The sequence below is a fragment of the Apostichopus japonicus genome, chromosome 5 (genome assembly GCF_037975245.1).
Source record: "Apostichopus japonicus isolate 1M-3 chromosome 5, ASM3797524v1, whole genome shotgun sequence".
Classification (NCBI taxonomy): domain Eukaryota; kingdom Metazoa; phylum Echinodermata; class Holothuroidea; order Aspidochirotida; family Stichopodidae; genus Apostichopus; species Apostichopus japonicus.
The window spans coordinates 24007175-24021673 of NC_092565.1; the positions used below are offsets into that span (position 1 = coordinate 24007175).

Sequence of the window (14499 nt, forward strand, 5' to 3'; positions counted from 1 at the left end):
AAGGGGATGTACAACAAATTTGCCACCAATCGAGATGTCCATATGGACAATATAATAAAATTGAAGAAGTGGAGAAATACGTCTACCTTGGACAAGAAATCTGGCCAGATGGTGACCAAATGAAAGAAATCAAAAGAAGAACACAAGCAAGCTGGACAGCCTTCAACACCAACTCACAGGCGTTACAAAACCCGAAGCTACCACTTTGCCTGAAAATAAAACTCTTCAATCAATGTGTCTTGCCAGCAATGACCTATGGATGTGAAACCTGGGCACTCACAAAGAGGATGGAGAAGAAACTCCAAACAACACAACGCAGCATGGAACGGATGAGGCTTGCCGTGAGCAGAAGAGAAAATAAAATAAACACATGGATAAGACATAAAACAAAGGTGAAAGATGTCATCTTGACAGCCAAAGAATACAAATGGAGATGGGCAGGACACATAGGCAGACTCAATGATGAAAGGTGGACAAGATTGGCGACAGAATGGCAACCGATGTATGGCATTAGAAGATCAGGCAGACCAAAGGCAAGATGGCGAGATGCAATTGTGGAAACAGAAGGGTACGGGTGGAGTCGACTGGCACAAAACAGATATGACTGGATGTGCAGTGGAGAGGCCCTCGCCCAACAGTGGGACACCCCATGGTGATGATCATGATCAATACAATGCCGAGTGCCTGATATTTAAGTAACCAATTGTTACTGCTGTGTATACATGATGATCCTTCAAATTTCGACATTTTTCTCGAAATTTCGATAAGGAGTCAAAATTTCATCATAATAAAACAGTCAATTGACTGTTTTTATAATCTCCTCAAACTAGTAGTTAAGTTTCAATGAAATAAAATGTCACAATTTCCTAGCGAACTTTTGAGATAAATCATCATCTCAAATCTTACGTAAAGTGTCTGCTTTTAGAGGGAGGGAAATCGAAAAGTCCGTATTGTGAACTTTGTTTATTTTTTGGGAATTTTGTTGTTGAAAAAAACAAGTAGAAGTTTGGACGAAACAGTCGAAATTTGGAAAAGGAACAGAACATCCCTAACATAATTACAATCGCGACAACTATTTTTAGTGTTTTTTAAATATATTTTTTGGTGAAGGTAGGGGTTGTGTGGGGGTTGTTAAACAATAATCTAAACCTCGGCCACTAATATATAAATACACTCCGTGATTGTACCTTCACAGACTATTGCTACCTTGCATTTCGGCACGCTACTTGATTCAAGTTCTGGCAACGTCAACGCACTTCCGGTTGGCTTCCAAGGCAACGACAGACTACAATTACAAAGATGAAAAGGAAATTATGATTGCGTGAAGAAAATTTCATAATCTGAGTAAGGAGTAGATTATATCAATAAATTTTGGTTGCCACTTTATTGAAAAAATTGATTAATTGGTGCTTAGTAAATTGTCTACGATAACTCGATAAATAAAATTAATCCAACTAGTGTTACTGTTACTGTTAGTGCAACATATCTCTCGTGGTAACCTACATCTCATTGATTAGGTACCAGTTTCGCGAAACTATTTTACAGGTGACGGTCTAGCAACACTAGAACTTACAATTACTGTCATCAATAGCTTAGGCGATACTGATAGACCTAACGCTAGACCTGATTTGTGTTGAGAGAGTAAAGATACTCGGAATTTCGAAGTTACTTGTAGTAGTATAATACTATATATACGGTTACTGTGACCAAATGTCCCTAATGTCTGAGGACAGTCCCTAGGCTACATGTAGGCCTAGGTCGTTAATTTGGAGTAGTGATTGTTCTTAGAGTAAATTGTTCCCAGAGTTGTCATTGGATTAAGTACAAGGGAACCTATTGTGCTAGCAAGTATAGCCATTTCTCTCTTCCAACAAGGTCTAGCCCAGGTCACCTCTGTGATATTTTTTCATAATAATTTAAGTTTCAAACTTCTGGGTACTCAGTCAAATAAATATTTTTTTAAGGCTACGAATAAACTTAATTTGATTTTAATTGACCATTTCTTAATTTCTTAAAAGGAAGTGCTACAAGTTACTTGTAGCAATTATTCCACCTTTAAATAATTACATACCTGGGACAGTTGCAACACCAGTCTCATGCCATCAGAAGTTCAGCATAAAGAAATTTGACTTTGCACGTAGCAAGATAAAGAAAAAGCTCACATATATATCAGGGAGTACATTGAATTCTCAGTCAAACACTAAAACAACCAAACACTAAAAGAAATATTGATTGGCATTGAGTTACAGCAGGTTTTCTTGTATATTAAATGTTACATTCCAGATTCAACATGTCTCGTGCTCAAGCAGAGAGTGTGATCAAGAACATCATCAGAGAAATTGCTCAAGAGTGTGCAGGTAAAGGACAGGCAGTTTCAGAGACCTTGGTGGCATTTATGGTGAAAGCAGTTGTATTAGATCCAGCAAATGAGTTCAATGTGGACAGGATATTAACCAAGGATGACGTTCAGAAACTTATCAAGGTATGTGTATGACTCACCACTAAAAGCTAGCCTCAGGACTTTAAATGCAAAGTAGGTCACAGGTCAGTCATAGAGTTGAACTACTGTAACAATTACATAGATCCTCTGTGGTTGGTGCAAAGGTCCACAACAATAACAATCCGAAATTAAGTGAAATATACTGTTCGCTAAAAATCACATATTATTTGGGTCCAGAATCCAGGCTGGAAACATCGAATAAAGTAAAGGAATAAATTGAATACACAAGAAATAAATGATTTATTGTTCAAGTGGTAAAGTTGTCATCAAATTTGGTAATATATATTGTATATTGTGTTCCTAGCATTGTAATCCATATGAAGTTGTATCGTTTGAAGTCGTTATCCAAGTGTTGGTAGCACAGTTTGCACTATGAGAAAACTGACCTTCCCAATCAGCAAAACCAATGATTTTCGAATCAGTATGAGTCATATGACATTGACAAATTACAAATGATAGCGCATTGAAAGCTTAATACTACAAAAAAGGGAGGCGTACTTTCATTTACGCTAAAGATTGAAATTCAAAGTTGTTGATATTCCCTAAAATGGTGAGCCTCAATGTAGGCTGAATCTGGTAAGGATATTTGGCAATTCACTATAGTATACTTTGCTGAATGAGTAACAGACAAAACTTAAACAGGCAAGAAATTAGTTTAGCTGATGGCAACTATTACAAGGTTGGGCATCCGATTTAAGTTATTGGAGTTTTGTAAACACACATGTGACCAAGTTTGTGAAGAAATGTTTTTGGAATTATATGTTATATATACCAAGTATGTCTGCAGTAACAAATTTAAGGTTAATTAACACTCCTGTAGATTAGAGTATGTAGCCTTTCTCCCTCTCATAGGTACAACACTTGTAATAAAGTGCACACCTTTCACACAAACTGCCACTCTCATCCTTTCTAACAGGGTCATCTTTTTTTTCTTAAATTCTCCAGAACAGTTGTATGTATATTATTTTCACTTTTGACTTTCCCTGTTTCGACTATCTACTCCTTAGATATGTGTGGATAGGCTGTTGGACAGACGATCAGCTACGTTAGACACCATCAAAATGCAGGTGTACTTTGATATGAACTACACAACAAGAGGTAATTTTCACCCTCAGTATTCTCTGATCCCTGAGGTTGTTGCATTATTGTGTCATCATCTGTGTCAACTTACGACATATGTTATTATGGCTCAGTTTATTTACACAGGAAGACAATTATAGAAAAGTTTGAATTGATGAAGAGAGTTTTGTATTATTGCTTTAACCACACAGCCAACTGTGGGTCAGATGCTGCAGTGTCGTTTAGTAGCTGCTCATTCTAGTCATTTGTAGGGCGTGATGCTAGTGTATCACTACAAATGGCACAAATTTGATATCAGTATGCAGCTCTAGGAAAACATTTAAATAGGTAAAACTTGTTAATACCATGATTCATTCACCGGTTAAACTACAAGAATATCCTCATTGGCGTTTTAGTTAGACCTATTGAAATATTATTGCTTACAATTTTGGTTTAATAATATCTCTTAGTTGGTTCAAGAAACATTAATTCAAGGCTATTTTTGAAACTGCAATTTTCCAACAAGGACAAAACAGATATAAACATAACTATTTTAGCTATGCATTGTCAATGTTTCTTAATTCCTTTTCCTAATGCATACTTCAGGAGACGAATGATTTTGATGTTTTCTATTCCCTTCTTGACCTTTTTCTCTCAGCTGACTTCCTGGATGAGCATCGTCGTGTTTTGGAGCAGAGACTGCTTCCGGTGGTTCGTGAGATTACAGACAGTCGGGCAAGAACCCGGGAGGAACTAGAGAGCTTATACAGGAAGATAGTCTCGGCAGTGTTGCTGCGATCTGGATTAGGTTCCCCCACTGACATTGCTGTAGTCAGAGAAGCTACTGGTGAGCTTAAAATGTCAATTAACCTTATCAAATATCCACTCTGAAAGATCTTTGAATAGTTGCATGACATTCCTTAATACAGTTGTACTACCTAACGTTCTTTCCTTTAATTCTGCGATGCTGCAAGATGGTTCTAACCTGATTTTGTCAGACAATCCTAAGCCTGAGAGATTGATATATCTTTAATTGCACTGTAATACCATTGGTCTTAGTTTGTTTGGATGTAACTGCAAAAAAAAAAAAAGGGTATCAGAGTTCAGAAGTAAATGTGTTAATGTCCCAGAATTGGTGATGGTTTGTTACTGGTGACAAGCTAGAAAATAAATCCTTCCTGAAGACCACTACTGGTTCAGTTTCATTGAGATGTATTGCTTAATTATTATGTTCATTTCAGTGCAGCATACACCATATTACCAGGCCCATTTCTAGTCTATGCAATTGTTTAAATACCTGCAACATCTTTCTTGCGGATCCTTCACAAAATGATTTTCAACCTCAACCTTTCTTCCCACTTAATTTCAATTTTATATATCGAGTCAACAAATCTAAGGAGGATGAACTTTGCTCTTTCTTTCTTTCAGCTGCTCTACAGAGTGTCTTCCCTCAGACTGAGCTGGGGACATTTATGTCCTTGGTGAAGAGGGACAAAGAGAGACAGCTGGTTGAACTGACCCAGATAGTAACCGGTATCAGACTCTTCAATAAAGAATGTGGCAAGGGAGGAGAAGGAATTGATGATTGTAAGTTGACAATATCATAATAAAAAATAACTAATAATAAAAATAAATTGGTTTACATTTCTCATAATTATTATCGTGTTTATTTTTTGTAATTTTTTTTTAAATAGCTGTTCATCTTTTCAAGTATCTCTTTCAAGATCTGGCTTTAGCATTCACAAATGATTTCAAGTTGTTTAGCGTCAAGATTGATCGCTAGAGTAGGGCAAAATGTGTCACCAAACCCGACTAGCACAAAGCCTACAGTGGAATGACCACGTTCCTTAGGCCTACTGGCTTCGAACCTCTGGACTTACAATCACTGTCCATGGCCCGGTTGCTTAGGGTGTCCACATATAAAGGGTGAGGTCCACATATAAAGGGTGAGGCCTGGGATCAAAGTTTCTTCACTGTTCCGGATTCTCCAACTCATTGCCATTTCAAATATATATATATATATTTATGTATATCATGGACAGAAAATGTATTGGGAAATTGTACAGAAACAAGAATACATCAATGAATTTGAGTCAAGTAAACTCATCTTTCCACCTCTCTTGGTTCATGCAGTGCCTGCCATATTGAATGAAGCTGTTCCAGCCACTACTCAGAATGTTGACACCGCTATTCAGAAGGCCTGCAACACAGCCTTTAAATACACAGGTATTGTGATGTGTATGATGAGGAAGTCAGTTATTTAAAGTCCTCATATGTGTTTGTTTTGTTTTTTCAAGTTTCCCATTCATGGTGTGGATCCAGGGAGGGTGCCTTCTAAAACTTTCAGGTGTTTTAGATGTTAGCTGTAAACATGATATTCAGCTCAAAGTACAGTACAGTGTCTGAAAATTTAGCTGAATTTAGCGCAATTATGTACTGCTAGTTTTGGTAGTATTTTTGGTATGTACCGATACTTCTCTCATCCGAGAAATCCCGGATGCGCTACTGAAATACGCAGTATTTCTGTTATCCAGAGAAATGTATGCTATATGTTAACTATTGCATAATTTCCCCCTGTGGACAGTAAAGCTGTAATTCGTCAATTTGAAAGATGTGTAATAGTGTGATGTAATAGTGTGATATTTTACCAAGTGCAGGCATCTAGCAGTTCAAAAATCCCCACTGCTCCACCTCTGTGGTTAGTTAACAATGTCTATTAGTATGATGTGGTATGATTAAGGAGTGTCATAAAACATTTGGGTGTATTCTTTTTCTAAGAACATGTTCACCCATTTTCTTGTTTTGTTTTCTTTAATGTGCTTTCTTCAGCTGCTATAGAGAAATTGCAAGCAGAGGACCCCTCAAATAAACTTCCCTTACAAGCATTAACAGAGGCTCACATCAACAGCAGACAGCATGAATCCTTCCTGAGAATCATTCTGGTTAGTTAATATTGTCGTGAGGTAAACAGTACAAGCAAAACGAAGTTTAAAATAGATTTTAGTGTAGTGTTTTACTTCTTTTCTGTTTAACATAAAAGATAAGATAAAGCTGATGAGAGATAAGAGATAATGCAATCAATAAATTGTACAAGATAAACAATTAAGATAAAAGAATTCATAAAAGATAAAGATAAAAGATAAACGATAATAAAAGATAAATAAAAGATAACAGAGTTGGAACACTTTTTCAGTTGTACGTCAAGCATTAACCTGGTGTGCACAACAGTCTTGATAAAACTCTCTGTAGAGTATGTTACAAGCATTGCCTAAAACATCTGACTGTATTTGCAACATAACATATTCCTTTGCACAGATATTTTAGCACAATATATATTTTTGCTGTCATAGTAACTGTTCACTAACCCCACATGCCTCGTATGATGTATACAATCGAGGTAAAAGTTGTTATTAACTGGGAATGCCTTATCACAAGCTACCCATACCATTCTTGTGTTATGAGATATATTTCAATATGTTGGTATAAATGAATCCAGTGTATTTTCTTTGGTCCTTCCTTTATTTACAGAATGATGTAATCAGCTGTGCCCAACAAGTTGAACTGTTGGAGTCACAACTTGCTTCCCGACTAGAACAACTGCAGGCAACAGTACAATCCAAGACAGCTGTACCCACTGCACAAGTATATGTGAGTTTATTTCACCTTGAGCAAGCTTGTTGTGTGACTGAATTCATGCATGAATTTATTTTCATACTTGCTTTCAAGTGTTGATACTATGTATGTTACAGTATGTAGTTACAGTACAGGTTGGTGAAGCTCTAGGCAAATTGATAATAATTACAGAGATCCATCTAAGCATATGGATACAACAGAAGTGAATGCTACAGTCCTGACTGACAAATAACAAGTTACCGTGAGGAAAGTATGCAACACTTGCCACAGCAATTAAATGGCCATCAACAGACACAGCTAGATCATTTACACCCACAACCCTACATATATCATCACACTCTCCCCTCTCTACTTATGCCATTATGAGATTACTGTGGACTCATCATTGGCCCCTTCTTACCCCTACTTCACCCCTATAGTTTGTGACACTTCTTTGTCCTTGAACTTTAACACTGGTGTATCATCTCACCTCTCTCTTCTTTACAGCCCCAGTTTATCAACCTTGCTCACATTTGGAGTGGTTTTCAGGATGAGATGGTTCTTCTTAGTGTTCTTAGCAACATTCTGGCCAGCTTGGAGCCTTATACTAGGGTAAGCCAGTGTTAACAAACATACAACGCATTCATGCGGTGACGAATACCTCCCAAAAATGTATGGTTTATTGTTTGTTAACTCACATTATCTGATGCACCTTGACAGCTTTATGACATGAACGAGTGATAACAGCTTATTAGAATTAAAATTATGTTTGAAGGCCTGTCATGACTTTGTGTGTGATTTACTGAAAAAGCAGAGATATTCAAATACCTTTTTCTCTATTTTTCATTTCTAATAATTTATTTTATTTGCTCTGTCTGTTAATGTTTAATTATCACTTTCATTGTATGCTACATAGTTGATTGCTTCTGACATGTAGGACAGAAGGGAGTTTTTGTTTAAGATAAAGATCATTTGCTTTTTAAATTTCTTCTGGCAATTATCTTCCACTTGATGAAATGGTAATGTACTCAATTCTGTTTCTCTCATCATTGTTAAAGGGATAGTTTGTTGATTTGGAGCCATTGTAAGTTGATCAACTCATTTCCATTCTTTCCTTGACTCTTTAATTTGTTCCTATGACTCTATTTTGTTGTTGTTGACATGATTCATCTCTACTCTCTCTCTTTGAAGGGTCACATGGAGAGCTTTACTGATGACATACTAGGACCTCTTCTGGAAGGTGTCCAAGTGAAGACAGATGAAGAACGTATCAGAGAGGTAAAATACTCAGCAATATTGAAAATGATTTAGCAGCAACTGGTGTCAAAGCAGTGATCTGGTCACTTCTGTTCTACAAGCATCAGCCCAATTTGTCCAATATCAGAGAACATTGATAAGGAAAGAAATAATCACTTTTACAAATCAGTCTTCTCTCAATCGACTGCTCCATTCGTGAGATGCAATATACGGAACTTCATTCTTTCATGAAAAAATGTTTCACGGAACATAAATATGAAAAGCAGTGGCTCAATTTGCCAATTTCATAGCTGTGCTCCATTCCTGAGGAGGAACAATAAATGGATCAAAATTCTTTCATAACATATAATGTCACAGGCAACATAAAATGAAATGTTGTGTTTCAATTTAACCACTTTGTTGCTTGCTTCATTTTTCTAATAAAGAAAAAACATGAAATTTTTAGTCTTTCTTAAAAGTTAAGTGAACAATATAATCTGTCATGGGATTTGGGTAATTTTGTCCATGGAGGTTTTTCTCTAGTTGAGGAACCTTTGTTGCCTGTGTGAGAGTATGCAGGAAGCTGAGATACGGTCAGACTGTTCAAAATGACAGCAATACTTTGACAACTCTTATGAACAAATGAAAACAAGTAATATGATTAGAATTATTACTCAATATGTACACTCATGGCTTTGTGGTTTACTGAAACAAAAAATGTTCAAATTTTTAGTTGTGGCTTGCATAGTAATAGTTTACATAAGCAAATACTGCCTAATAAGGGCATACAGTATAATTGATAAGATTCTTGAAATTTTATTTCACTTTTATTTGTGACTTCTGTTAAGTAATAGTTGTTAATACTGCCTAATAATGGCGTGTATAATAGATAAGTATCATGTAATTATATTTCACTGTTATTTATGGTTGTTAATACTGCCTAATAATGGTGTGTATTATAGATAAGTATCTTGAAATTTATTTTCACTTTTATTTATGGCTTCTGTTAAGTAATAGTTGTTAATACTGCCTAATAATGGCACGTATAATATATATGTATCTTGTAATTACTCCCACAACTACAGACAACAGGGCCAGATCACAAAGTGGAACCTAAAGACTTCAGAGATGTAGACTGGTTGTTTCCAGAGAGCACCAAAAACTTTGAGCGTCTTCCTCTGCAGTATAGGGTAATTAATTAATTAATTAATCAATATTTTTATTGAGTAATTAGTACCTAGTGCTTCCAAGAGGTACAAAGTCTTAACAAGGTGTTTAATGGAATAATGAAGAGGTTTACTGAGAGACAATAATTATTTGCATTGTTTCTGAAAGCTTTAATAGAAATAGATGCCAGGCACTGCATGTGTAGAGTTATTTTATTGAGGAATTGAAATTTAGGGCTTTGCAGCTGTTGCTGTGAATGTAGTCTCATAAAATATCTATTTAACACTTGATAGTTGCAACGAGCAGATAAGTGCCGTCAATGACATCATGCTTGCATGTTTTGACATCCAAAGAAAGAAATAACTCTCAAAAGGGCTAATTAATTGATTCAGAATGAAGGTTGCATCCAGTTTTAACTCTCCTGTTTTCAGTTCATTATTTTAAGTCATTACTCCTTTTTTTAAGTAAACTTGATCAACTTGTAATTGTGTACTTTTCTTTATCTTTTTGGCAACATTTTGACAGGGCTACTGTGGTTGGTCCTTAGTGAAATATGACCGAGTACTATACCCTGGGAACCCTTCCATCGGAGTTCTTCGATACCAAGATCGTTACTACGTCTTTTCATCAAAGGAAGCAGCGTACGATTTTGCGAGCGACCCAGAAGCGTGAGTGAAGTATTTCTTTGGTACATTTTTCGAGATATGAGTCTCCTGTAGTTTTATGCTGCAGATAGCTTCTGTGGGGATAGTCAATTGCAAGTTTTACTACAAGAAAACATCATTTTAGTGAATTTGATAGCAATATCTATTACTTAATTCAAATGGACAGATATTTTGATGCATAAGCTGCATTGTTTTAGGTCGTGAGACTGAATTGGTGCATGAAAGTGCATTTCAATTTCATATGACCTCCATACATTAGTGCAGAGAATTGGGTTGAAAATAGTGTGAATAGAGGGGAGGGTAGAAGTGGGGGGGGGGGCAGTAGGGAGGAAGATGGCAGGATTGGTAGTCTCATGGCTCACTTGCCTATAATTTACTTTTTCTATATCAAGTATCTGTTGTGTCTTTTCTTATAAAGGTACATTATGCAGGTGGCAGAATGTGCAAAGCGATCTCCAGAATTGATTCAACTTCTTGAACTCCACTCACAGTTTGCAACCATAACACCCTACACACAGGTTAGTTTGCCCTGTAAGGTATATTTATGAAAATTATCTGTGGTTAATATCAGACAACCTCTATAGTATATATGGGGAAAAAGGCAGAAGGTTGTGGGAGTGGGTATTAAGGTTTACAAGTATCCCTACGGGTCAATTTCTTAGTTAACAAAGGCCATCATTCAAGTATTTATACAAGGCCTGGAATTCTGACTTGAGTACAACAGCATGGATTTGAGTACAAGAAGAATACCACTTGAGTGCAAGTAAGAGTACAAGCTTCTAAGCATGAGTACAGAAACTTGGCATTACATTTGTGTTTGTACTATATCCATATTTGAGTATTGTATATTTGAGTATTGTATATTTGAGTATTGTGTATTTGAGTATTGTATATTTGAGTATTGTGTATTTGAGTATTGTATATTTGAGTATTGTATATTTGAGTATTGTGTATTTGAGTATTGCATATTTGAGTATTGTATATTTGAGTATTGTATATTTGAGTATTGTATATGTGAGTATTGTATATTTGAGTATTGTGCATTTGAGTATTGCATATTTGAGTATTGTATATTTGATTAGTTTATTTGAGTATTGTATATTTGAGTATTGCATATCTGAGTATTGTATATTTGAGTATTGTGCATTTGAGTATTGTATATTTGAGTATTGCATATTTGAGTATTGTGTATTTGAGTATTGTGTATTTGAGTATTGTATATTTGAGTATTGTATATTTGAGTATTGTATATGTGAGTATTGTATATTTGAGTATTGTTTATTTTAATATTGTATATTTGAGTATTGTATACATATTTGAGTATTGCATATTAAGTATTTTATTGTGTATTTTATTGGTTGCATTCTAGGGTAAAGAGCAAGGTCAGATGATTGAGAAGCCAGTTACCAAGTGTGATATGGGGGTACAGACAGAGGTACACCCCATGGAGTCCAATATCGTCAAGTCCTACGAATGGAATGAATGGGAATTACGCAGAAAGGCCATCAAACTGGTAAGGATTTTTCAAATTAAACAGTGTGATTGAAGTGTGGCTGTTTTGTTGGTGAATGATTAAGGTCAATGTTTTCAGGCACAACTAGTTGCTGTTATAGGGTATGAATTAAATTGTATTATACCGGTGCTGTGGCCAAATGAATAAAAGCGGTGGCATTTGAAACAATGAGGGTTAGCAATCGTGAGGTTTGGGGTTCGATCCCCAGCCGGTCGTAATAAGGTGGGTTATTCATCCAAGAGCAATCTACAGGTTTCCCATCTAAAATGACTTTCTGCATTGAAAAGGTTCCAAATTTGACTCAAAATGTTGAATCTGAATGTGTAATCCATAAGCCCTTGCAGGCTCCTCCCACATTAGTGGTCACTGCAGCATCTTAAACATAACTGCCTGATTAGTATTAAAGTATAGGCTGTTTTGTTGTTCACTGAAATGGGTAGTTCTTTATTTTTATTGTAATCATCAGTAGTTATTGGTAAATTATTGTATAATTGTCGTCCATGTAGATTGCAGGAGTATGTTTTCAATCAGCAATAAATATTTTTTTTGTCAATGTTATGGGGTCATGTTTAACAGTGTGTTAAAGTCTGTGTTGACGATGTTGGGTGATTAATTCAGCAAAACTATGAGTCAACATTGCTGTCATTTTAAGGTTTCCTCCTGGCCTGCTGATTTTAAATTTGATAAAAAGCACTTCACACCTTTTTTGCAATTTTATCCTCACCAGGCAAACCTTCGCAACAAAGTTACCCACTCAGCCCAGACTAACTTGAGCAACCTGAGGAGAGATAATGTTACCCAGGTTTATTTACCAAAGTAAGAAATTTTTCCTCAAATATTCCAAATTCTTCTATGCATTTGGCTATCTTTCATCTCTAATGTTATTGTCAAAATTCCCCATACCCCCCCCCCAATTTCATTCATGTACAAAGTGCAGTGGTCACTCCAAAAGGAGAAATTTACCTTACTAGTAAATGACAACAACTCTACTGATAAGGGTTACCATGTTATATCTGAGGAATCCAACTCTAACCTGATAAGGGTTAACATGTTATATCTGAAGAATCCAACTCTACCCTGATATTGGTTACCATTGTTATATCTGAAGAATCCAACTCTACCCTGATAAGGGTTACCATATTATATCTGAAGAATCCAACTCTACCCTGATAAGGGTTACCATGTTATATCTGAAGAATCCAACTCTACCCTGATAAGGGTTAACATATGTTATATCTGAAGAATCCAACTCTACCCTGATAAGGGTTACCATGTTATATCTGAAGAATCCAACTCTACCCTGATAAGGGTTACCATATGTTATATCTGAAGAATCCAACTCTACCCTGATAAGGGTTAGCATGTTATATCTGAAGAATCCAACTCTACCCTGATAAGGGTTACCATATGTTATATCTGAAGAATCCAACCCTACCCTGAAAAGGGTTACCATGTTATATCTGAAGAATCCAGAACAAGTTATCATGGCTGAGAAAGGAGTCTAAGTTGCTGGGTGCTCTCTCGCTTTTGGGGAAACATAAATTGGTCTGAATGGGGGTGGCTAAAATCCAACTCAAGGAAATTGCAATCGACCAAGCAAGACTGACGGGCTGTTACAATGCTACTTCTGACAATCTGTCTTTCAGTGTAATATTTTTTATGTATCCATGCATACAGCATGCTAATTATTGACTTGTAACTCCTAAAACATGATTCTTTTATACTTTTTCAGGGAGGTTGGCAGTCAGACCAAACAAGATGGAGCCAGTAATGTTCCCAAACCGCAGGTTTTCTTAGCTGGATTGAGAGGAGGAAACACCAAGACAACTGTGATGACCAAAATGGACCTGACATTAGACGTCGACCAAACTTAATACTCTAGAAGGGTGCTGGGAAACACTTCAAAGTTTAACCAAAAACATCACCTTGAATGTAGAAATAATAAAAAGTTGTTGATTCTTTACAACAGTTTGAAAAATGTAATGGATATTTTTGTGTATATGTATATAATTTCTCCATCTGCTGTGTCTCCTTTTAATGCCATAGATGTCTCTTTGAACCTTTTAGGGCCTCAAATTCTCAATTTCTAGTGCTTTCATCTAGGAACTAATTAATTTTAATTTTGCAAGGTTTTGTTTGGAATAAGTCTTAGAATTTTTATTAATTATATTTTTGAGATGTCAATTTCCAGAGATCAAAGTGTTCTTTTCCTAACAATCCCTTCCATAGGAATGTTCTTTTTCATCCAATCCTTTGATAGCATTATCAGACTCATATCCAAGTTAAATTTTGTGTGGAATTCTATCACAATACCACCACACCAGACTGTTAAAGGAAAGCTGCAATTCAATGTGATACGTGAGTCCCTCAAAATCACATCTGGACTGATGGAATAAGGAATAGATTTGAATAGTGCAATGAAAGGAAACAGTTAATTGATGGAACACAAAATACTGAATAGTTAAAAAAGGAAATTGTGAGGAAGACAACTTTTTTGTTTCTTGATCTCTTAGTTAGATTCAGTGTAACCTAAATATGTGTGAACATTACATTTGTATGGAGACCCACTATAAGTAATGTAATATATTACTTGCAGTTACATGGCATACTGATTGTTATACCCATTTAATTTGCATATTTCACTCACCAGAATTTAATTTGATATTTCACTCACCAGAATTTCATCAATAAATGAAGTAAGCAGAAAAGAACTACTTTCAGATATGGTGTAATATTTTATTTGTATG

The 14499-nt window shown here is 35.8% G+C and overlaps 1 protein-coding gene across 1 annotated transcript; it reads left to right on the plus strand.

The window, feature by feature from the left end:
- Positions 1 to 1214: 1214 nt before the first annotated feature.
- Positions 1215 to 14463, plus strand: LOC139968115 (cilia- and flagella-associated protein 206-like). The gene is made up of 16 exons (XM_071972494.1): positions 1215 to 1344; positions 2284 to 2482; positions 3508 to 3598; positions 4218 to 4406; positions 4988 to 5146; positions 5693 to 5785; positions 6389 to 6501; positions 7088 to 7207; positions 7679 to 7783; positions 8363 to 8449; positions 9493 to 9597; positions 10100 to 10242; positions 10658 to 10757; positions 11609 to 11752; positions 12480 to 12568; positions 13485 to 14463. Exons 2-16 carry the CDS (start codon positions 2291 to 2293, stop codon positions 13624 to 13626), a joined length of 1872 nt encoding a protein of 623 aa, XP_071828595.1. The 5' UTR covers positions 1215 to 1344; positions 2284 to 2290; the 3' UTR covers positions 13627 to 14463.
- Positions 14464 to 14499: the final 36 nt, after the last annotated feature.